At 47.0% G+C, this 24,146-nt stretch overlaps 1 protein-coding gene across 1 annotated transcript in view; it reads right to left on the bottom strand.

Annotated features, from left to right (window-relative positions):
- Positions 1-24,146, bottom strand: part of Dora (zinc finger SWIM domain-containing dorado) — a 211,028-nt gene that overhangs the window by 63,256 nt on the left and 123,626 nt on the right. Inside the window, exons 19-22 of the mRNA XM_050196305.3 lie at positions 23,470-23,594; positions 22,940-23,135; positions 6,607-7,064; positions 5,717-6,038 (exon numbers count right to left, since the gene is read on the bottom strand). Coding sequence (XP_050052262.1) covers positions 5,717-6,038; positions 6,607-7,064; positions 22,940-23,135; positions 23,470-23,594 — 1,101 coding nt within the window. The remainder of the gene's footprint in view (positions 1-5,716; positions 6,039-6,606; positions 7,065-22,939; positions 23,136-23,469; positions 23,595-24,146) is intronic.

Below are 24,146 nucleotides of genomic sequence, written 5' to 3'. Positions count from 1 at the left end.
ATAGTGTACGTTTTTTGCCCTTTCATTGCATTCTCTCCGAGTTCCGTTTTTGACAGGTAAGTGGGCGATCTCACGCTATTTCGGTTAAGCAGTACTACCGTTTAGTACGTACCTTTTCCGAGCTCCGGCCAACTACGGTTTAACGAGGTTTCACTGTATTGATACTATACTATACTAAAACCTCGTTAAACCGTAGTTGGCCGGAGCTCGGAAAAAGTACGTACTAAACGGTAGTACTGTTTAACCAAAATAGCATGAGATCGCCCACTTACCTGTCGAAAACGGAACACGGAACTCGGAGAGAGGGCAATGAAAGGGGAAATAACATGCAGTATTTATTCACTTCGCGCGACAAAAGTGTTATTTTCGTTTGATGCCGCGGCGGCCTAGCACGACGACAACGGTCTCAAACTTACTGAAGCTGCGTGCCAGCTTTTCAGCCAGCCCCCTCTTCTCGGCAAACACTCGCATGGCAGATTCCTCGTTGGCGTTACGTATTCTCCGTGCATGTGCGCGGTAGTGCTGCACAAGTCCCGGGGCGCCTTTTTTATTGCCGGGTGCTGTCCTCGTCGCGACGATTGCATTCGTGAAGCTGACGTAACACGCAGCTTCTGCCACTGTCGGGCCTCAATCGCCCGTGCTGTCGCTTTCCGTGTCGTCCTCATCACTGTTGCTAGTCGACACTTTGGCAACAACAGAGGCAACGATGGCGAAAAGTCGAACCTCGTAGCCGACATCTCTTCGCGGTCGCAGCAGCGCTGCCGAGCAACTTCTTTGCATTCCAAATGCCAGACACCGTAGTCAACAGCAGATCCCTGTCGCGTGCCAGCGCTGACTTCTTCGTGTCACATTTGATAACACGGACGATGTCTAAATTTTCTTCTATGCTGAGCACCCAGCGTCTTTTTTTTATCCGAGCTTCAGCATGACGAGAGTCCTCTTGCATGATGCCACAACGCTCTCTGGCATGGCGCGGAAATGATGTTGATGTTGATGTGGCTTCATGCGCAAACGCACAGGGCACTTGGAGGCCGTTATTCCGATCTCTGAGGCTTGTTGTTCTACCAGGCCGCCCGATTGAGACGACACACCGGCGTGTTTGCGCGACGAAAAGTGGAAACGCTACGTTTTAACCGATGCGTACGCAATAAGCTGGTACGGTTTATGCGGATACAAAACACATTATGTTCGATGGCCGCTGAGTCGGGGATTTGACTTTACTACTTTTAAGGGGGGACACGGGTCTTTGCGGCGAAAAAATCGCGAAAAAATCGATTTTTCGAAAATGAAATTTTCGAATTCTACAGCTAATATTCCTTTAATTCACCAAGTTTCGAATCTCAGGGACGAGTATTTCGTCCGCAATATCAATTTATAACATCACTGTGAGCTGAATTCCGCGCAAAAACAGCCCTTTTTATCGCGGCGCGTAGCTCTTTTTCTATGCGCGCGATCGCAGCCATCTTGGTCTCGTATGAAAGAGGAGCCTTCCTTCTTTAATTTCCCGCCAAAAGTGACTCCGTCGGTACGCCAGTGACGTTGAAATCCGGGGAAGAAAAAAGGCCGAACGCGTGATCCGATTCGTTGACTAGCGCACGTGACCAAAAGCGCGTGCTGTGGTTGGCTGCGCGAGGTTCCCATCGTCTGCTCCACTCCGCAGGCGACGCGACGGCGCGTCTCGTAGGTTTGTTGGCACATGCCGAACGATGTCCGATCCACCGGGGAAGTTCGGCAAAACGAAGAAGCGATCAGCTTATAACTTTCAAAAGCGCTCCATTCCTTCTGAACGCATCGAGAGTAGCTCGCCGCCAACCGCAAATGATACCGAAGCCGCGGACGATGCCGAAGTAGGCCTAGCCAGCTCACAAATGAGTGAAATCGTTACGGACAGTGGCCGCGTTCGGCGTGACGCTGCAATGTCGCGGCGTGCGGATTTTTTGCAGAGGGAGATGAATGCTCAAATAAACTTCAAGTTCTTGCGTCAACGCCAGCAACAAAGCGGGTGTTGGATTTGCTCACTCGCGCCGACGGCGCTGCAGCCGCGCCAGTCGACGCCGAGGCAGGCTTCGCTATCCTCAGTAGGACTCCGTGAACGCACTGATGTCGTTTGTCAAGCGCAAGGTGTGCGGCGGCAACGTCGCAGGAGGCAAAAGCGAACGGTAATCTGGCCTCGCCATAAAGATCGTTATCACGTGCGCGTGTTGCGGCGATATCGCGTCGACGTGGAGCTCGACCCGCGTGAACGACAACCTTGCCGCGCGCGCGATGCAAGCCACCGGGAATCGGCGAAACGTGCCAAACGATGTTTTTGCCGCATTTGGGTGGCCGTGGTCAGAGCGACTACATTACTGGTGGCTTTTAGCCACTTTCACTGCAAAATAATGCAAAATTATTTCTGTACTTTTGATTAAAAGTGAATGTATTCCTTTTTTCTCGTTTTCTCGAAACGCCGACTTTTGACTTGTTGCTGATTTGCCGCGGCGATACCTCTGCCTTCAAAGCAGATAGAGCCATAATTTTTGTTGTGGCTTGTAGCTGAGTGTGCAAAGTACACAATGGTAGGGTCAGATTTTGGAATTTATGCTTTAAAAATTTTCTATTCTGTTTTAGAACAGACAGTGGGGTAGCCACAATTCGAACAGTAAAGATTGAATTGCTATAAAATTGCTAATATTTGATGTATCAAAATAGTATTCCTACCATTGTGTTCCTTATGTTTTCTAGTACCCAGGCATGTGCCAATATGAATTTTGTAGCGCATTTTTTTCCCCTTATTGTTTGTGCAAATTATGAACAATGAATTTCATTTATCTTCATAACTAAATGGCCTATTGGAAAAATAATTACATATTTGAAATCAGCACAAAAGTCTTAACAAGAATGGAAAGTTTCATGAATATTGATGGAAAACATCATTAACATTATTTGAAGAACAGTGTCCCCCCTTAAAACAAAACTACTGTTTAAGCGGGTACGGTTTAACGAGGTTTTTCTGTATACTATATTGATACTATTGATACTACATATCACTACAATCGAAATTACTAGCTGAGCAAGTTGTAGCTGATCAGAAGCCTGACTAAGAAGCCCAAATCGAGATAGAACAGAAACAAGTACGCTATTTTTATTGTTGTCCTCACAGGTATAGATGGAATAGCATCCCTGTTGTGTCGCCTGTATGGCCCACATCTACTTCCTCGTCCCCTTTAGGCAATTATTTTACCATGTTCAGGCTGCCTAGTAGTGATAAAATGCATCTTGCGCATTTGTTGATATACCGTTGCAGCAATCGTGAAAATGGGGCATCGAGCCGCTGTGCATTGTGTGTCCCCATAATTACATAAAAAACAGTCTACGCTCATTACAATGGATCCGCATATAAGAGGCTTTCGGATATAGCAGACTATATTTCAGCCTTAGTTTGTTCTACCTATTTTATTAATGCAACGCAATTCGGTTTTAACGGACTGCTCTGCAACGAAATGTCGGCTACAGCGGATGAAATTAGAGGCTATTTTTTTCAAAATCGGACGTATACAACACACTTTCATCGTGTTGACACGGGCTGACAACTGACTTGCTAGGGTCAGCGGATGATCATAGCTCAATCACGCGAGCGAGGGAGAAAGGCGGGGCGGCAACGTGCCCTCTCCTTTTGACCGCGAGGCATGAGGGGGGGGGGGGGGGAGGCAAGAGAGAAGGGTTCTGCTTTGATGGCTGCTGCTTATGACGTGGCCGCCATATCTAGAAAGTGATCTGCGATGTGGACAAAGTGTGCCCAGTGCTGGTAGCTTCGTACAAGCTCTGCCTTCGACGTTTATTTTGCGTGGAAGTGATAGACAGCATGAAGGTCAATTCGCTTGGTGCTGCTGTTGCACTTATCTTGCTTAATTTGCTATGGCAATCGATGCTTCGCCTTTCGGGCGTAACTGCGACTTTTTTTTTGTTGGTTTTTACTTTGAACAATCATAACTCACGCTTTGCAATAAAGTTATTAGACATTGTGACAAAAGTTTCGGAAGTGAGGCGTGTATGATATTACGGAATTCGGATAAAACGGACGTTTTTTGTCGGATTATCAGGATCCGTTGTTATGAGAGTTGACTGCAATACTTGTTGTGATAGCAACTATATGGACACTCCAGGCAAATTCTCCCCTACTCTTTAACATCGAAGTAGCCGTGAGGTTCTGTACAAAGGAAAAAGTGCGATAAGATCGAAGCCGCGGGCAGTAGCGACATCAAGCACAAGGGGCTCCACAGCACTCACGACGTGCGACACTGCGCGGGTCTCTACGCTGCATATATCAAATATTCGAAAAATCAAATGCAGTCTATATTGTTCAATATTCAATTTGATTTGGTGATAGAGTATTCGCACACCCCTACTGTACCATATATTTTTCAGAACTCATGAGAGGTAACAGCTGTAGTTGCGAGAGAAAGTGTGCGAGGGTGAGTCGAGAAGGATGGTGGCTTGATGCGAGGTGTCTTCTTGCATCGAAGGGCGCGGGGTGAGCGGGGGGAAGTGAATGTGCGTTAGGTGGGGAGTGGAAGGGGCAGGTTAGTGCACATGTGCTCTTCTGGTCTAGCTGTGGAGGCGCATGGCGCAGCTGAGTGCAGCCGTGTGCGCCCTATCTTGGAGATAGTTTGCAGTGAGTGCAAGGTATAGGTGGGCTGACATGGCTTGACAGCTTCGTGTGTGCTTTGTTTACCCATGCCTAGTTCATGTTGAAGTGAGAGGCAGCATGAAGGGGAATTCACTTGCTGCTGCTGCTCTTCATCCCTCCAGCGTTATGACAGAAAAAGAAAATTGAAAAACATGGTGGAAGATACAATTATAAAACCTGCAGCCTCGATCATCACATGCTTTTTCACTTTACAAGATACACGCTCTTTTTGTTGCCGTTCCCTCTGTCTGTGTTGCATTTTTTCTAGTGGTCTTATCAACCCAGACAAAAACTTGTACCGACAGAGGTGCCTTTCTGCGAATTGCGCCATTTGAATGCTGTGTGTGCTATTCTTGAATTTGGCCAATCCTTGCACTAGGTGACGTCGGGGAGTACTGACAGTGACAAAGTCCGCTGTCACATCAGCTGGGGTAGCCTGCCTGCGGAGCGCTCAGCGGGTCTTTTGCGCCGAAAACAAAGTGAAACGCTCGCTTCGGCAGCATTGAGCACAAGGGGATCCACGGCACTCGCGACATGTGCCACTGCGTGGGTCTCTACACCGAATATATCAAATATTAAAAAAATCGAAGAGTCAATATTGTTCACTATTCAATTTGATTTGGAGATAGAGTATTTGCACACCCCTATGGTAAATATATTTTTAAGAACTCTGGGATGGTAACAGCACCTCTGAGAAGATGTTAAGCGGTGTTTCGTGGTTGCCATTGTACATGCGTGACAGTGACCCTCAAAGGTTCAAATACTACTTTATAATAAATAAATAAATAAATAAATAAATAAATAAATAAATAATTAGTAACAACAAAAACAAAAACAACAATAATAATAATAAGCCTCAGCCAAGAATGACTTGGGCTAAACATACCCTCTGAGATGTATCTGAAGTGTATAAAAAATTTTTCCCTTCACTAAAACCCAGAAAACTACAGCAGCTGCAACTTACATATTTCACAATATTCAGCAAAAATCACATTCAGTTAAGCCCAAAAACATTGCACACACACTGCAAGCTTATGACTAACATACCATCGACGAGCAACGTCGAAGAGAACCTCTGGGTAAACACCGCCTCCCTTGGCAGCCGACTCCACCGCCAGGCATGCCTGCTCAAGCACAGCAGCTGACTGCTCCTTGCACTGGAGGAGGGCTCGCTGGATTTCATTGGGGTTGAGAGCGTGTGCATGCGGCAAGCAGGACAGAGCCAGCTGTGCAGCTGCCCGCACCATGGCTGGATCTCGGCCTCGCGATGCTTTGTCTGCCAGAGACGCCACTTCCGGGGGTGTCAGGTGGCCCTCCCACGTGTCCATTAGAAACATGAGTGCACTGCTGCCAATTTCCATGGCTTGCCCTTGGGTCAAATACAACGGCAGTTCATAAAGGAAATATTTTGGTACTCAAGCACATGTACATCACATGTACAGTTAAAGCTTCACACTGAAGTCACCAGATCACTGCAATTGTAGCATGGCATACCATAAGGCATCAAATTACTTCTTTGGTATAACTGCCAGAAACAGGAGCTTGAGGTTCCTAAAACAGGCAATTAAAGCCACACTTTAGGCATAATAAGGATCAAAATTAAATTAACAGAAGTCAAACTAAAGAACATGCTGCAAATGCTTATTTTTTAATTTCTTCCTTACAGGCATTCCTTTCTGGGTGTACTAAGCTGTCACCATTTTCTCTAACGCAATGTGATATTTCAGGCACTTCTATCAAAAATAACTTTCAGTTAGTTGCAAGTTTCAAGGTTTCTTTACATTCGCATGAATGGAGCCTACCATTTAACTCCTTTCACGTGAAAAATTCAGCTGTGGATAGGTGCCCATTATGTTTGCTTTTATGTTCTGTTCCATCTCCTGCGTATGCCGATTCCAGTATGGGTGAGAGAAAGAGGAGTTAAAAGGTTGGCCTACCTGTGATCCAGGAAACGTGTGAGGAGTAGGTACGTGACAGCCAGTTTGGGGAGACTGCATTGTGCAAGCCCAATGCATAGAGGCCAATCTGGAAGGCGCACATGTGCAGTGCTCGGTGGGGGCCCCGATGGTTCTGGCTGGCCGAGGGCTGGGTGAACAAAACCGCCGTGCTCGAGTTGCCACCGGCCTTGGTCAGCACAGTCTTGGCTAGCTCAAACATGAAGTGGGCCGAGGCCTCGCTCGGCTGGTTGGGCAGGCTCGGGCATGCACCTCGCTTGCCCTTCAGGCGGCTTGGAGGCGGGGGCTTCTGAGGGGCTGCAGCCACAGCAGCCGGAGCCCGAGACCCGGAGCTGGCCCCAGAAAGGGCCCCACCTCCGGAAGCCAGGAAGCGTGAAGGTGCTCCCCCTACAGATGCATGCAGGCTTGGTGGCGGGCTGTCCGATGGTAGCACGCACAGGCTGCGCATACAGATCCCAATCAGGGAAGGTCACTTACAATTCAAGCATGACCTGGGCAGATCACAAGCTCATGGGTCCTTTTCAATGGCTATCAAGATGATGGTTTTTTAAAATTCACAAACTCTATTGAACTCGTACAAATTTTTTTGCTACACGGCAAACCTAACGGTAGCCAAAATGTTTAACTACTCCGACACCTGTGGCACTACTACCAATTCTGACAAGGAGTGGGAGCACCGCAAAGGGGATCAAAAGCGATCTTTCATTGCCAATACAGTGAAACCTCATTAAACGGTATGCGCTTAAATAGTAGTTTCGTTTTAGAAGTAGTAAAGTCAAATCCCCGACACAGCGGCCATTGAACATAATGCATTTTGTATCTGCATAAACCGTACCAACTTATTGCGTACATATAGTTTAACACGTAGTGTCTGCACTTTTCGTAGCGCAATCACGGCGCGGTAGCTCGGCCAGGCAGAAGAACAAGCATCAGAGATCACAACGGCGTCATAGGGGGCTAACGCAGAGGGCGCTTGGAATGGTGAAGCCACATTAACATCAACATCACTTTGGCACTGAGCCAGAGAGCATTGTGGCTGGCTAGTAGTGGCCCATGTTGTGGCTTCATGTAAGCTAGGACTCGCATCATGCCGAAGCTTGGACAAAAGCCAGGTGCTCAGCATAAAAGAAAAATTGGACATCGTTGGTGCTATCGAACATGGCACGAAGTCAGCGCTGCCATGCGAGAAGGATCTACCGTTTACTATGGTGTGCGGCATTAGGAATGCGATGGAGCAGACGCTCGGCAGTGCTGCTGGGACCACGAAAAGATGTGAGCTATGAGGTTCAACTTTTCGAGGTCTGACTTTTCGCCATTATTGACTGTGTTATTGCTGAAGTGTCACCTAACCACAGTGATGAGGGCATGGAAAGCGACAGCACAGGCGATTCAGGCCCAACAGTGGCAGAAGCTGTGCGTTACGTCAGCCTCATGCCGGTGTTTGCCGAGAAGAGGGGGCTGGCGGAAAAGCTGGCTTGCAGCGAGGCTACCCTCCGATACCAACTTTTTGTTTATTCAGATATCTTAATGATACTTTCAGGATACACTCATAGCAAAAGCATCAGTAGGACTACAAAATTTCATGCAGTTATGTTCACTGGCTCTAAAGTTACATCAGTATGTCAGAATGGTGCACATGGTTTTCTCATTCCAGGCCTGGAGAATTTTCAAAAGGTGCTGCAACTGTGAAATTCACTATGATGATTCCCAGATGGATACCTCAGGGCAAGACAGAGCCCCCCCTTTTTTAATTTCCTTGCTGAAAAATTTTAGCAGACCCCCTAATTTGGTGTTGGGGATTAAGACTTTATCAATGAAATTTCGATTAAATATCACAAATCACAGACATAATATATGAAAAAAAGAAAGGGCTTGTCTTGCCCTCAGAAATTTATTCAGATAGACAATAATAATAAAGAAAGAACTTCTGGAAATCTGATGAGCGGTTACAGAGATATGGCTTGAACAAGCAGCCTCACCAGCCAAAAAAGTCATTTTGAGAAAATTAGCTTGGAAAGTTTTGAGCACATATATTTGTCTCAAATGACCCTGCAGCGTAATGGAGATATCCTTAGGCACTCTCTTCTTTTGCCGTCTTTCCGCCTTCTCTTGTGATCACTTCGTGGCATTTTTCAAGCACAGAGAATCTTTCTCGGCTTCCCGTTGAATGGCCAGGTGGCCAGGTGTTAGCCCCACTGATGAACATAGCTCTTAGGTGGCCCTGTGGCAGCCAGCATATCTTAAAACTGCCTCGTGCAGTGCGGTCTCCACAGCAATCAGCGACGCATACTACTGCTCTTTGGGCATCAGGGACCACAGCACGAAGTGAAATGATTCTGATGCATTCTGCATCTTTGCCCCCAGGCAGCGTTGCAGAAGAAAATCCTGTGAGAGGCGCTCATAAACAGGTAGCAGTGCTTCTGCAACATAGCCTGGAAGATTGTACGCATGCTTCAGAGCTGGCATTATGATGACACCACGAGTCTGCACCCTCAGGGCACAAGCTGTGGTGAGGATCCTCGTCCGTTGATGTCACGTGGTGGTACGATGCCATCACTGCACGCTGCATTGCAGCCACATCGTTGGAATTGTTCTGTAGGGCCCAGCCATAATAGTCAGTCAACTTGTTGATGAGGGTTTTTGTCAGCCTGCCTCTCCCTCCTAAAGCCCGGTCACTTTTCTGCACAAGGTTGCGCAGTGCTGTCCCCATTCTCCTCTGGATGTGGTTCAGGCACTCCTCTTTCGAAATGGGGACCAGTCCATAAACATTTTCAATGCACAAGGGCAGAGAAGGTGGCACTATCTCCGTCGGACATGAGCGTTGTGTAACGGAGGTTGTGCTTTGGCACCGAACCTGAGAAAAGGATGACAGCTGCCTCAACCTCCATCCTCCCAGACTTAGTGTTCTTCCGGCACACATGATCCTCCTGCCAGCTTGCATAGCCTGGGTCCAGGCTTTGGTCCTATTAGGAAACCAAGGCACTAGTTCAATAAAACAATGGTCCAAGATGAGGCCCGCCCGTATGATATTCAATTATTGCACCAACTCCAATATGGGACGTGTGGCCACGCTTGTGCCATGTTACATCAAAGTTTACTGTGATTTCTCTGCTGAAATAAGGATCCATTTCCTTATAGGTGATTTTCACAGCAGAAGCAGACTCTCTATAGAACTTGTCTATGCACTGTCTCTATGGTTCCCTGAATTTCTTCAAGTGCTTCTGAAAAGTCTTATGATGCAGGCCACAATGGGACACGTTCCATCACTGCCCAAAAGTCATTGAGGGCTGTTTGTTCCTTCCCTATCTGTTTTGTTACCACAATGGCTCTTATATTCACGTCAGAGGCCGTTGAGTCATCCTGATGAGCAGACCTCCACGAGCTTGCAACTACTCCACAATGAAAACATAGCCAGCTCAAGTTTTGTTGCAAGTCCAAGTTCGGTGCCTCCTTGAACCTTCATCGCAGTTGCGAAGCATCGCTGGAACGGGGTCCCGGATAGCAGGTCGCCTAGGACATCGATTTGCACAAGGAGAAATTCTTCGCCTTCAGTTGTAGCGGTAGCAGCTTTAGGATCGCGCTCCATTGCTTGAAATTTTTGCTCCGTCGCTGACGTAGCGGCAAGTCCTCGCTGCACAGCAGCGCATTTTTTATTCGCCGCCTCTTTCTCCTCACATGTCAGGAAACGTGTTTTCAAGTGCACAGTGGACGACGTGATCGCACTGTCCAAGGCAGATGAAAGAGAGGATGTGGGAGCCGCTGTCGATGTGCACGAGACACCACACGCACTCGTCACGACAAATTCTTGCGCCGGTGGAGCAGGAGTCACGTTACTAGAAGCGTCGACGCAATCACGCTCTTGCATAATGAAGCAGAAGCTGCCCCACAGTAACCATCGGCGCGATCATCGTTGGCGCGCGTGCTAGTGGCGAGCTTTATGGAACACTTCCTTGCACCGAATGCGTGTGGCGTCTTGAGTTTTTTTGGGCCCATCGTGGCCGACCGCACAACAATCGGCAGGCTAAGCGCAACAATGGTCTCGTAAAGACGGTAGAAACTTCGAGAATATGTGAACGGCTGCAAAGATAGATGATGGCAAGCGGAACACACAAAGGGCGCCAGCGATGGAGGAGCCGAAGCAGACGATGGCCGGATGCATTATGCAGGAGACCACTACGTCATCGCACGCAGAAGCCAATGGGAGTTGTGGGCTACCCTGCGTCCTTGAGGAGTGCGTGCTTCGCCCAATCTCAGCTTCGTGTCTCAGCCGTGGGAAACTTGAAAGCTCTTGCAAGCCCTCCAATGAGCCATTTACGCCTCTCCCGTGCTGACGCAGCCGCGGGTGGTGAGGAAATAAAAGCACAAGAATGCACAAACAAAAGAACACCAAAACGGCGGCGCTCGGGGAGCGGTGGAGAAATGGCGTTCGCACCAAGTAGGGTTATTTTGAGTGCTTGCTCGCCGCTCGAGGGCTGCCGCGGCTCGTTATAAACTTTATTTCAAATAGTTTCGCGATGAATTAGATGTCAATATTTAGAGAAATGGTAGTATATAAGACATACTGCCTGAATATGGGTTTTCCAAAAATCGACTTTTTCCCAATTTTTTGATTTTCAAAGACAGAGGAGTCCCCCCCCAAGGGGGACGTGGCTTTGAAAATCAACTTCCTTATTTCTTCACGGATTTTGAGGAAAATTGGCACAAATGTTTAGAATGTCTCCCTGATGCTTCCATAAAAGTTTCAGAGTGATATCTTGAGAACATTTTATTCAATTTTATTGAGCAGAATTTTTCTCCCTCTAACTTTATGGAGAGCCTGGGGAACATTAAAAACATGATAGAAGGCTTGTTAAGTATTGACTGCATAGCTAAATGCATGCTGAAGGTCGTGACATTCTTGCATTTTTCTTTTTTGCAACACAAATTTTTTGGAGTACCATATTTTATGTTACCTTCGCATCAGGCACACTTTTGGGGTAGACTAATAGCGATATTGTAAATTTACAAAGGGTCAAGATAAGAAAGCGAGAATGTCACGATCTGCATTGTAGCTCAAGGAACGTGACTAAAAAAAAAAAAACTGGAGTCAAAATATGCTAAACGGTAACAAAGAAATCAGCTCCAGAAACTGAGCAGAAAGGCAGAAGAACAGTTTTGAGAAAATGTGGGGCTTCTTGTACATGTGGCCTCTGGTCTAGTGTGCTCCCCCCCCCCCCCCCCCCCCCCTCTTTATATAGGGCATTCTTTGCTGTTGCTGCTCTAAAAAGAGCATGGTGCCCAAGTTTCAAACCAACTGACGTGCAGAACTCTGTGTGGGCATGAATATAGTTCCAGTGTACATTCAGGCAGCCTGTACCCACAGGCTGCCCGATTGATAGCAATCTCCAGTACAATCAGCGAGGCGTTTTTTCTTTCTTTTGGTGGAATTGACCATGTTACTGAATGAAGGCTCCGAGAGTCAGTAGCCTCCCAAGTTATCTTTACTTGACAATGGGCGTAGAACTTAGGATCAGTGAGCCAGTCATAGATTTGCAGCTGCTAGGCGCTTTCCATAATCGTACTTTTGTATGATTCCTCAATCACTTCTGCAGCCAGGTGTCTGTGCCAGCCCAAGGGGCCTAGTGAAAAGAGCTTATGATGAGGCTCTCATTATGAAGGAGTGGTATGATAGATATTGTTATGAGCTATCATGACAATATGATAATAGAGTGAACGCGCAATATGCTTAGTTGTGGGTCCGAGGAGCCGATGTGCGAAATGCCTAGCCGCAGATACAAGGAGCCGACGCGCGATGTGCTTAGTCACACAGTTCGAGGTGCCGATGCGCGAAGTACCTAGCTGCACAGCCCAAGGTGCCGATGCGCGAAATGCCTAGTTACGGGCTCAGGGAGTCGAGCCTCGATGCGCTTATTCGCGCAGTCCGAGGTGCCGACGCGTGAAATTCCTAGCGGCGGGCTCGAGGAGTCGACACTCGATGAGCTTATTTGAGCAGTCCGAGGTGCCGACGCGCGCAATTCCTAGCGGCGGGCTCGGGGAGTCGACAGTCGATGCGCTTCTTCGTGCAGTCCGAGGTGCCGACGCGCGAAATGCCTAGTCGCAGGCTCGGGGAGCCGACCCTTGATTCCCTTATTCGCACAGTGCGAAATGCCGACGCAGGAAATGGCTAGTCGCAGGCTCGAGGAGTCGATGCACAAAATGCTTAGGCGAGGGTCTGAGAAGTCCGCACGTGATGTGCTTGATCGCCGAGTCAGAGACTCCCTAGGCGTGAAATGCTTAGGCGCGTGTCCGAGGATTGCGTGCGCGATGTGCTTCGTCACGAATTCCGAAACACCGAGTGCTGAAAGGCTTAGCCGCATGTCTGAGGATTCTGCACGTGAATCTTGGTCGCGAAATCCGCATCGCCGATGCTCGGAATGCTTAGCCGTGAGTCTGAAACGTCCACAATCATAGGGATCGGCCATGCTACTGCAATGTCTGCGTAGCGCCCGTTTTGACACGTCGAGATTACGGCGAGTGGTGACGTACAGACTCGCGACGTGCAAAGAGCCGAGCAGACGACGCGAGCGCCGGACCAATGGCGAACCGCGCTGGAGTCACGTGGCAGGCGCGGCCAATTGCAGACTCCGGCACGTCCTTCAATCATTTGCTTTTTGTGCGCTTGTTTCTGTATGCAGGAGATAGCTGAAGTGGCAAATTTGAAGACGGAGAAATGCACTTTCCAACGAGACCAAGATGGCGGCGTTCGGTTGTGTTGTTCCGGAGATATTGTGGCTTGAAAAACGCTGTTCTTTCTTGATTTCCGCTAGATTTTTCGCCACCTTGGCTGATAAAACAAATTCTTTAGATCACTTCCAAGTGGTTTACATTGATGATATTTGGGTATCAGATGGAAAAAAGGGTTATAGAGAACTGAAAATGTGACTTTCAAAAAATCTATTTTTTGGCAATTGCCCCCCCTTAAGAGAGTCTGACACCGCTGTCGTCACTGCTAGGCTGCCGGGCCATGAAACAAAAATAAACAGACTTTTGTTGCGCGAAGTGAATAAATACTGCATGTTTTTGCCCTTTCATCGCACTCTCTCTGACTTCCGTTTTTGACAGGTAAGTGGGCAATCTCATGCTATTTTGGTTAAGCAGTACTACTGTTCAGTACATACTTTTTCTGAGCTCCAGCCAACTAAGGTTTAATGAGGTTTCACTGTATTCCACGAAGTGTCCCAACTGTAGCAGCTGCGTTAGCTGGACCTGGTCAACTCAAGCAGGCTAGGTGACTATTTGTCACTGCCTCGTTTCAAAGGGGATGCAAATAATTGATCAGCAGCAGCATCATATCCACGTGCATTTTTGGTCGCGAGCTGCTTGCAGCCATAAACACAGTAGCGAGTCTCAACAGGTTGGAAGTTCATATAGAAGAAGCCCAGTGGATGCCACTCAGAATCAATTTGCTGCTGGCGAACAGCACTGATGGCCATACTGGAAGCATCGACCATGATGCTTGGAACCATGATTGGAAGACGGCCGGGACGGACGGATGGCGACAGCTAAGTTCTATTTATATTTTTATTTCTAATTGCAGCGGCGGGAAATCTGAATGGAGATAGGGCCAGCACAGAAACGTAGGTTGCAGAGAATTGGAGCACTGCGAAGCCAGGCAAACACTTAGCCAAAGTAGGGCGATAAAGTAGGTCGTGGTCAACACATAACAGTTAGGACTAAAAGTTTAATAGTTAGGGCTAAAAGTGTGTTTCTTTTCCTTGTCCTTTTTTTTTTCGTTCGTTTTCTTTTTTCCTTTTTTCCCTGGTTATTGGTTAGGTTATTTTACTAGCTCTCTTTATTCTTCTAGAGATTCCCAGTGGTTTTTATTATAGTTAATTTTTTTTCCTCGCTTTTACACTGTTAAATAACAGTAGGACAAGAGAATTCCTGGGATGGCCGGCTAGAAAAGCCAAGGAGGAAGGCGGGGACCTCATCCAGTGTGAGAGGTGTGAACGATGGTGTTATTTGGATGAAACGACATTCAAAACCGTGGTGGAGGCGGAAGGGAACGGCTTCGTGTGCAGGCTGTGTAAAGTGATTGAGAATTTGGAGAAGCAGCTAAAGAGTGAAATGGCGAGGACAAAGGAGGAACTCGAGAAAGAAAAAACGAAACGAGCAGAGTTTGAGGAAAGGGTCGAAAGGGAGTGGGCCTCAAGAATGGAGGCTGTAGAGCGGAAACCAGTGAGGAGCGAGAGAAAGGACAGCAATTGGAAAAACAATTGAAACAGATGAGAGAGAGAGAAGCTGAGAGGGAGGCACAGCAGGAATTGAAGGAAAAGGAAGCGAGAGGATCACCCAGTGGAGCAGAATGGGGGGCGGACACGTTAACGTGGGGACCGCGGGAGACACAGGTACAGAGGGATGAGACGACAGGAGGCTGAGAAGGCGAGGAGGCAGGGAAGACCCAGCCGACAGAGACAGAAGGGGGGCAAGATTTGCTTGAAGACAGAAAGGTCTGGGTCGTTGGAAGCTCCAACGTATCGCGAATGCAATCAGCACTCCTCAGAACAGTGCAGTATGACAGACGGGTGAAGGTCGAATGCATGTTGGGGGCTCGATTCGAAGCTGTGGTGGAGAGAGCCAAAAACAAACTGAATGAAAACAAAGAGGGAAAAAACCTGGTAATTTTGCACGCTGGGGTAAATGACGTCCTGCAGAATAGGGGGCGAATGCTGAACAGACAGATTCAAGAGGGAGTGGCGAAATTAAGGGCGACCTCTGAGGCGGTGCACATTGCCCTGTGTACTGTCCCAGAGGTCAGGGGACAGGACCCTTTCATTGAAGAACAGGTAGTGGCGGCGAATGTAATGATTAGGGAGTTGGGGCGAGCCCTCAGGTGTGAAGTGGTGGAGGTGAACAGAATGATCGGGGGGAGAAACTTCCCCCCTTTCGGCCCGGATGGCATTCCCTACACTACACCTGAGGGATGGCAGGTACGAACGAGGGTGGGTCGTAGGGCTCAGGCTTCTTTGCAGGCACGCAGGGCAACCCTGCATACCAAAACATAAAAGATAAAGGACAGAGGAGGGGGGCCGGGCAGGAGCACGGAGGAGGAAGAAGAAGAAGAAGGCAGTAAATGTGGGGTTCATCAACATGCAGGAGGGAAGAAATCGCATTAAGTGGGGCGAAATAGAAGAACAACTACAAACGGAAAATTTTCAGGTATATGGAGTTGCCGAAACCCATTTAAGAGATGAGGAAGAGCCACCATTCATTGCAGAATACACCTGGGTAGGGTGCAACAGAAAAAGGAAAGAATGCAGAGGAGGAGGAGGCCTTGGGGCGCTAGTGAAGGGACAGGACTGGGAAAGGGTAAGGGAGAGCTGCAGTGAGCACATGTGGCTCAAGGGCACCGTAGGGAATGTTGAGACAATCCTGGGAGTTGTGTATCTGAAAACGGGGAATGAGTCGAAAGAGGAGAATGCAAAACATTACAAATGTATGGCCAAGGACATCAGGGAGTTAGCTATGAAACGGGAGATAATCATCCTAGGGGACATGAATGCACATTTGGAATACTTTGACGGGGCGACAGATGCAACAGGGCAGATGTTAGTAGATTTTTGTGAGGCTCATGATATTGTAATAGTTAATACTGAAATCAAATGCGACGGGAAGATAACATGGGAAAGAAATAACACCCACTCGACAATCGACTACTGCCTAATGTCCCACAAGCTGTATGAACGGTTGGGATGTATGGAAATTGATGAGGAAGGTACAAAAAGCCTGGGGAGTGATCACAAATGAATCAAAATCAGTTTTGGAAGGACAGTACCACTGATAGAAACTAAAGAAAGGAAAGGTATGAGCAAATTGCATGACAGGCAGCTACAAGAAGTGGCAAAAAACATTGAAAGCATGGTATCCAAGCAACTGCAAAGGGAAGGACATACGACGAGTTAATAGGTATTTTTAAACGAGAGCTAGAGAAGGTACAGATTAGCAAACTAGGAAGTAAGCAGCGAAAACATAAACCGAAAAGCTGGTGGGACCGAGAAGTTAAGGAGGCCATAGAGCAACGCAAAGATGCGTGCAGAAAACACAGAGCAGCAAAGAAAAGGGGAGCCACACCAGAAGAGGTGGAGACAAAATGGGAGGATTACCTTGCAATGAAAAGAGAAGCATCGGCATTAATTCAAGCCAAGATAGCAAAAGTTGGGGTACAGTGGTTGTTAGAGATACGAAAAAAAAGACAGAAATGCCTCTAAGAAATTTTGGGAACACATAAGGCAACACAGTAAGAAGACAGAGGTGGTTCAGCACTCACTGACCACACCAGAAGGAACAAGGGTAGAGGGAGAGGAAGCTCAGGAATATATTAGGTTAACAATAGAGGCAGCATTTACAGAGCCAGTGGGTAGCGAAATGGAGAACAATGACAACAGCAGGACAGAATTAGAGGAGGAGAACAGAGGGATGACAAGTAAGGAATGGGACAGAATTGAACACAAGGTCCCCGTGGGAACAGCGATAGGACCCGATGACATACCTATGAAATTGATAAGCATATTATTTCATTTATTTCATTTATTCAACCTTAAGGGCCCGAAGGCATTACATAAGGGGGGGGCATGCAGCAAAGTCGAACAGCTTCATAAAGTTGCATAATAAAGTGCACATTGGTTGTAATAGGTACAAAAAAGAAAATAGAGAAGAAAGAAAGAAAGAAAGAAAGAAAGAAAATTTAAAAAAAGAAGAAAACGGAACATATACACAGTGCCAACAAGGTGATAAATAAATAGATGTGATATTCATGTGGTTATGTTGGCTTTATCAAAATCGTTTAATTTTTCGCGAAATGTTTTGCGTTCGCTGCACGAAACAATATCATCCGGGAGTGCGTTCCAAAGCGTTACGGCATGGGGGAAGAATGAGCTGCTCATCGCCGTCGTCCGGCACTTTATCGCCGCCAAGTGGCGAGTATGAGATAAACGGGATGATGTTCTGAACATGCGTTTTAAGAGGGCGTGTCCTGAATGGCTGAAGTAAAAGAAAGTGTGAAGAAGGCAAAGACGAGAAGTTACGCGCCGTGAAGCAAGCAATGGAAGAGACAAAGTTTGTTTTAAGGTGGTTACGCTGATATGTCTTGAATATTGTGACGTAATGAAGCGAGCAGCGCGGTTTTGTATGGCTTCTAAGTCATCGGCGAGATAAGCTTGTGAGGGATGCCAGATGGATGATGCGTACTCAAGTTTGGGTCGCATATACGTTAAATATGCTAGTTTTTTTATTTCAGACGATGCGGATCTTAAGTTACGTCGTAAATACCCTAGTGTACGTGAAGCTTCGCAGCGAATTGTTTGAATTTGTTTCACCCATGAAAGTGATGGCGTCATATGAACTCCTAGATATTTGTAAGTACACGTGTGGTCAATAGGTCAATAGATAAGTGTGGTGTACGGTGGTGTGTTTGCGCGTGAAAGATATTACCTTGCATTTAGTGAGGTTAAGAGGCATGTGCCATTTTTCGCACTAAGAAGCAATAGTGTCAAGGTCGTGTTGTAGGGCGATTGTATCGTTAGATGTATGAAGGGGGTTATAAAGAACGCAATCGTCTGCAAAAAGCCGCAGCTTCGTTGATATGTTAGTGGGAAGGTCATTTATGTAAATCAAGAACAATAGAGGCGATAAACCTGCGCCTTGGGGAACCCCGGAAGTTACACTGGTCAGGGTTGACTGAAAATTGTTAGCATACGTAAACTGAACGCGTCCTGTTAAAAAATTTTCAACCCATTTGATAATCTCGGGGTGGATACCGAGGGAGGATAATTTTGCAAGGAGATGGCTGTGGGACACGTGGTAAAAGGCCTTAGTAAAATCTAGAAAAATTGCATCTATTTGAAGGTGATCGTCCATGTGTAGTAGTAGGTCGTGGGTAAATTCGGCAAGTTGAGTTTCGCAAGACAAACATTTACGAAAACCGTGTTGTAAGGGGTAAAAAAAATTTATTGATTCTAGGTAATCCATTAGGTTAGATGCTATAATGTGCTCATATTAGGCCAGAAAAGTAAATTAAAATTACGACAACTTATTGAACAAATAGTAGTAGGGGGAGATGTTCCACAGGACTGGAAATCAAGCAGAATGATATTAGTTTACAAAGGTAAGGGAAGCAAGGACAACATTAAATCCTACAGGCGAATAACAGTCACATCAGTCATATACAGAGTAGCAATGCAGATGGTGAAAATGAGAGTGGAGGAATGGGCAGAACGTGAAGAGATTTTGGGAGAACTGCAGAATGGATTTAGAAGGAACAGAAGGCTAGATGATAACTTATTTGTTATAACCCAGTGCATAGAGATAGCGACAGCCAGGCAGAAACCGCTATGGATAACTTTTTTAGACATTAGAGGAGCCTATGATAATGTAAACCGAGAAAAATTATGGAGCCAGTTGAGAGAATATGGTCTAGATAGAAAGGTGATTGGGTTCCTACAACAAGTTTATACAGATAATGAGGTAGAGATAACATGGGAGGGGGAAACTCCAAAGCCAGCTAAAATAAGAAGAGGTCTCAGGCAGGGCTGTCCATTGTCGCCCCTGCTTATTATGATTTACATGAGCCAAACAGAAAAGAGACTAGAACAGAGCACAATAGGAACCGACATAAGCTATATGCTGGAAGGGCAGAAGGTAGCGCAAGTACTAGCCAGACTGATGTACGCAGATGATATTGTACTGCTTGCTGACACCCGAGTAGGGCTACAGGAACTAATGAGCATATGTGGAGAGGAGGGAGAAAAATTGGGACTGCAATTCAGTAGAGAGAAGTCTGGGATAATAGTATACAATGAAGAAAGGGGGGAACCATTGGAAATACAAAGCAGTAAGATTGATCATGTTGAAAAATACAAGTATTTGGGCATATGGCTAAACGAGGGCAAAAAATACTTGGAAGAACATGAAAAAATTATGATTGAAAAAGTGAAAAGGAACTCAGCTGTAATGAAACACAAGGCACTATGGAACTATAATAGGTACGAGGTGGTTAGGGGCGTATGGAAAGGGGTTATGGTACCTGGCCTCACATTCGGAAATTCAATACTGTGCATGAAATCGGAAGTTCAGGCATGCACGGAAACAAGACAGAGAAGTGTAGGCAGGTTGGCCTTAAGAGCGCACCGGAACACCCCTAATGAGGGAGTGCAGGGGGACATTGGATGGACGTCATTCGAAGGTAGAGAGGCAATAAGTAAGCTAAAATATGAACAGAGACTCCCAGCACTGGAGGAAAAAAGGTGGGCAGGAAAAGTGTACAAATATCTATACATGAAAAGTTTGAACACAAAGTGGACACTCAGAACGAGGAAGCTGAGGAATAGATACCTACAGCCGAGGGAGGGGGTCCAACAAGGTTCTAGTGTGGGAAAGGAGGTGAAGGAGACGGAAAGAAAAATGTGGGAAGAAAGAATGCTCGGAAAGCCAGCGCTATCTATGTATAGGGCACAAAAACAGGAGATTAAGAGAGAGCTCTTATTTGGATAACTCGCGGGTCAGCTCACTATTATTCGAAGCTAGGACGGGGGTTTTGAGATCGAAAACATACAGGGCTAAATTTGAAGACGTGGACCTTTTGTGCACAGCTTGCGGAGCCGAAATGGAGACCACAGAGCATATGGTGCTGAGATGCACAGACCTCCGCCCGACTCTGGCAGAGGGAACAGTGGCAGATATGGAAGGGGCATTAGGTTTTCCCAGGGAACAAAGGCAAATAGACGAGAAAAGAGTGGCAGTAACGAAGGGGAGGCTAGAGGATTGGTGGAGGAAGTCAAGGGAGAGATAATGTTTTCTACACTATTTTTAGATAGTTATTTTGGGGGGAGGAGGGGAGTGAAAACTAGTTTAAGGAGAAGGGGATATAAAGAAAGGAAAAAAAAAATAGGAGGGGGAGCAAGAGGCTAGGTGGCGCCAGCCGCCGCTTGTTACAAAGGGTGTAGCCGCCATCCATCCACCCATCCATCCACCGCCATCCATCCGCGTGTGTCGTGCTTGCGCCGCAAGCACGCGCCGCCTAACTTTATTTTCGTCATCTTTTTGCATTGTCGACTGAGAGTGCCGACCTTTAGTGTCCGCATGTAGCAGCGTCAGTGGGCCAGTACCACAAGTCAAGGAATGTGACATGGGCACTGCATAGTCTAGATACCTGTTTACCCTTCAGTACACGTTATGGCACCTCCTCACAAGGTATGAACCCTCTAGTGTGTGCCACCAAAAATGGAGCTCCCATGGAGGTGCTCCTCCAGCTTATGGGTGCTGTGTTGTGTACTATGCTGTGTGTACCGCGCAGGCCTGTGAGCGTCTGCATACGTGGATAGCACATTTTTAGTGGCACACTTCAAGGAATTTGTACGTGCTTTGCACCATGTGCTTTTCACAGCAAAGTACTAAGAGGATGACCCTGTTTTCTCTGGATGCGCTTGATGGAAATAACTCGCCTGAATTTAGTCGATCAGAAGATAATTTTTGTACCGAGGAGGAATACATTTTGCTAACTCACGAACATCCTTCGATGAGATGATTGAAGAAGAAAGTGACAATGAGGACCCAGAGAAAATGGTTCCTATGGTGATAACCCACAATGTGATGCTGGTGGGGGCAGTGCAATATACAAGAGCCTGATGAGTTTTCAGAAATAAATGACCTATTACGTGTTCAGACCAGTGCTCTTTCTCTGAGGAGTCCGGAACGTGCGAAATGGTTCCCGACCAGAAAGGTTGCAAAGTGCATAAATGCTCATGACCAAAAAGGGTTAAAGGGGCTCGGAACCACCCCTCAGGCTTGGCGAAAAAACACAGTCATCCGATAGCATAGGCTGCAGTGAGCTTTTCAGCCCAATTTCGCAGTTTTGCACGGTGCGTGGATCTCACAAGTGGAGTGCGAGATCCCTCAAACTCTCTCTTTTTAACAGAAGCCTGCTCCATACTCTTTTCTGAACGCTTCATCTCATAATATAGTGGATTCCCACATGCGGCCGCTATTGGCCAATAGCTGAAATCAATCAAGAAGGGTGTTTCAATCAATATGCTTCTTCCTACTGTTAATGTGTATATTTATTCAAACAGTTTAATAAACAGGCTGAAGTAAGCAAAAATCTGCATTCGAGTTTCAATAATAATTACGTACTTCTGGAAGAAGCCGACTACCGTGTGCTCACACTTGGCCGCGGCTGCCCACGTAGGAATTAAACTTTGGCCACCCTGCTTACCGATGTCGTAGTCGTCGGGTATCACTAATTTCAACTAGTTTTGAGCCTTGAACTAGCTTCGAACCATGCGAAACTTAATGTCACACTACACGCGCGCTTGCCAGTGCACACTCACTCCTGGCAGCTCCTCGTTAGACGCCTTGACAGACTTCGCTTCGTAATGAGCTTCAAAATGCGCAAGTTCGAAGTGGCTACTATCTATCAGTCAAGCTGGTGCAGGATAAAGCCTGTCCGTGCCATGTAGCACAGCCACAGAATAATATGAGCGCGAGTGTGCACAAACTCAGCAGTTGCATGTAGCTATGGATTGCTATGTAGCGTATATACCGCGGCCCCCACAGGATGTGGAGACGAGTGTGCTAGCTGAGCACACTGCGGCTTGCCGAGGAGAACTGTGTTTAAAAAAATAAAATTATGGGGTTTTACGTGCCAAAACCACTTTCTGATTATGAGGCACGCCGTAGTGGAGGACTCCGGAAATTTTGACTACCTGTGGTTCTTTAACGTGCACCTAAATCTAAGTACACGGGTGTTTTCGCATTCCGCCCCCATCGAAATGCGGCCGCCGTGGCCGGGATTCGATCCCGCGACCTTGTGCTCAGCAGCCCAACACCATAGCCACTGAGCAACCGCGGCGGGTAGAACTGTGTTTGGCACGTTGTAGGTGGCAAACTTGGAGATAGTGGCGCCTACGAAAACATCCAAAATCAAATTTGAACTGCGCGCCACGGTGACATTCAGTAGGAGGAGTATTGTGGGCACACCCCTCTTTGCCATAGCCTTCACAGTGCAAATCTTTGAAGGAGTGGAAGCACCATGAACGGTGTGTTTGATTGCCAATAACTCCACTTCTGCTTGAATGCATTGAAGCAATTTTTGTGGGAAAGTATTTCTGAAATAGTCTAATTTAACTTCAAATGCATTTCTCAAATTCGATAAACAGTGCTTCAGGGCCCCTTTAATGAAAGGCCCTTGTAGTCTGCCAAATCCCTTACCCGTCTCTCCAGCACTACTTGAACACAAGTGAGGTTCTGCTCCAAAAACAGTGAGGTTAGCAAACACAGTCACCTGTCTGTGTGCCGAGCCTTGACACCTGTGGCCCGATCCCCAGAGGAGCTGGACACAACTGAGTCGCTACTCTCGCCACTGCTGCCACTGTCACTGCCAGGTCCACACGGGCGACCCCAGCCACCACGCCGCACCACTGTGGGTGAGTTGTCGCTTGATGTTGTTTCAGGTGCACTGCTGTCAATGCTGGCCATGCCTGCGAATCACAAAGCGCATATATGTGGGCAAGGTAGATATTGTGGCGATTACAGAGTTTGATGCAGTACAACGTCATAAAGAATGTTAGCAAGTGCAAGTTGCAATTCTGTAAGTCCTCGCCCCCAATAGTAGTATTTTCTGCAGATTTTTCCTCTCACATCACTCGTCTTGAACAAGTTCTCGAGTGTCTCACTGCCGCAGGATAACTTCTAAACTTGAAAAAAATGTCATTTTGGCGCCCGTAAACTTATGATTTTAGGCCACAGTCAGTTTTATATGTCATTCTGGATAGACAGACCCTACTGTGTGCTGATGTTTTCAGCTTTACTCACCTGCTGAATGCTTCTTTGTTGTTCGGAAGTTTGTACATCGAAATTTGGCTTCCCAAGCCTTGAAGTTCTCCTCCCAGCCAGGACTTGAAGCTCCCTCGCTACGATCACCGCTGTCACCAGCACTTCTGCACATCACGCAAGTCACACACAGTTGGGTCAATGAGTGAACCAGCCAAAACCTTAACATGTACTATATACTGCAAATGTTCCATGCTAGTTGCAAGAGTGGGCACAAAGCCATGTGGCAGCACTTTGCTTGCCGGTGCTAGTGTGTTGCAAGCGCATTGTCACGTCTTGGTGACAGTGAAGATAGAGACAAAGCCGATCGTCAATCGTCGTTTCACAGTAATTGAAATCTGAATTGACGGGTCAACTCTTATCTGCTATATTTACATGTGGTATCCATACGTTCCAGAGTGATTGCTAGTGCTTGTGTACATTCGATAATGTACAACACAATTCACGGCGTACGTAACATAATTTTGTTGCCAGTGGCATGCGGCAAAAAACTTTTACAGTGCGAGAGAGTGATTGTGGAGAGGAAAAGGCACTATTTTCTGCAGCCATTTAGGGAGCATGGCTCAGCACCAACAATGTAGAGAGGCATGTAAAGCTTTTCCCCTCTTCTCTCCCTCTGCAATGGGGGATCGCATGCTAATAGTATGCAATGAAGTGGT

Source organism: Dermacentor andersoni, chromosome 1 (genome assembly GCF_023375885.2).
Source record: "Dermacentor andersoni chromosome 1, qqDerAnde1_hic_scaffold, whole genome shotgun sequence".
Taxonomy (NCBI): Eukaryota; Metazoa; Arthropoda; class Arachnida; order Ixodida; family Ixodidae; genus Dermacentor; species Dermacentor andersoni.
The sequence above is the reverse complement of the archived record's forward strand: the minus strand, read 5'-3'. Positions and strand labels throughout refer to the sequence as shown.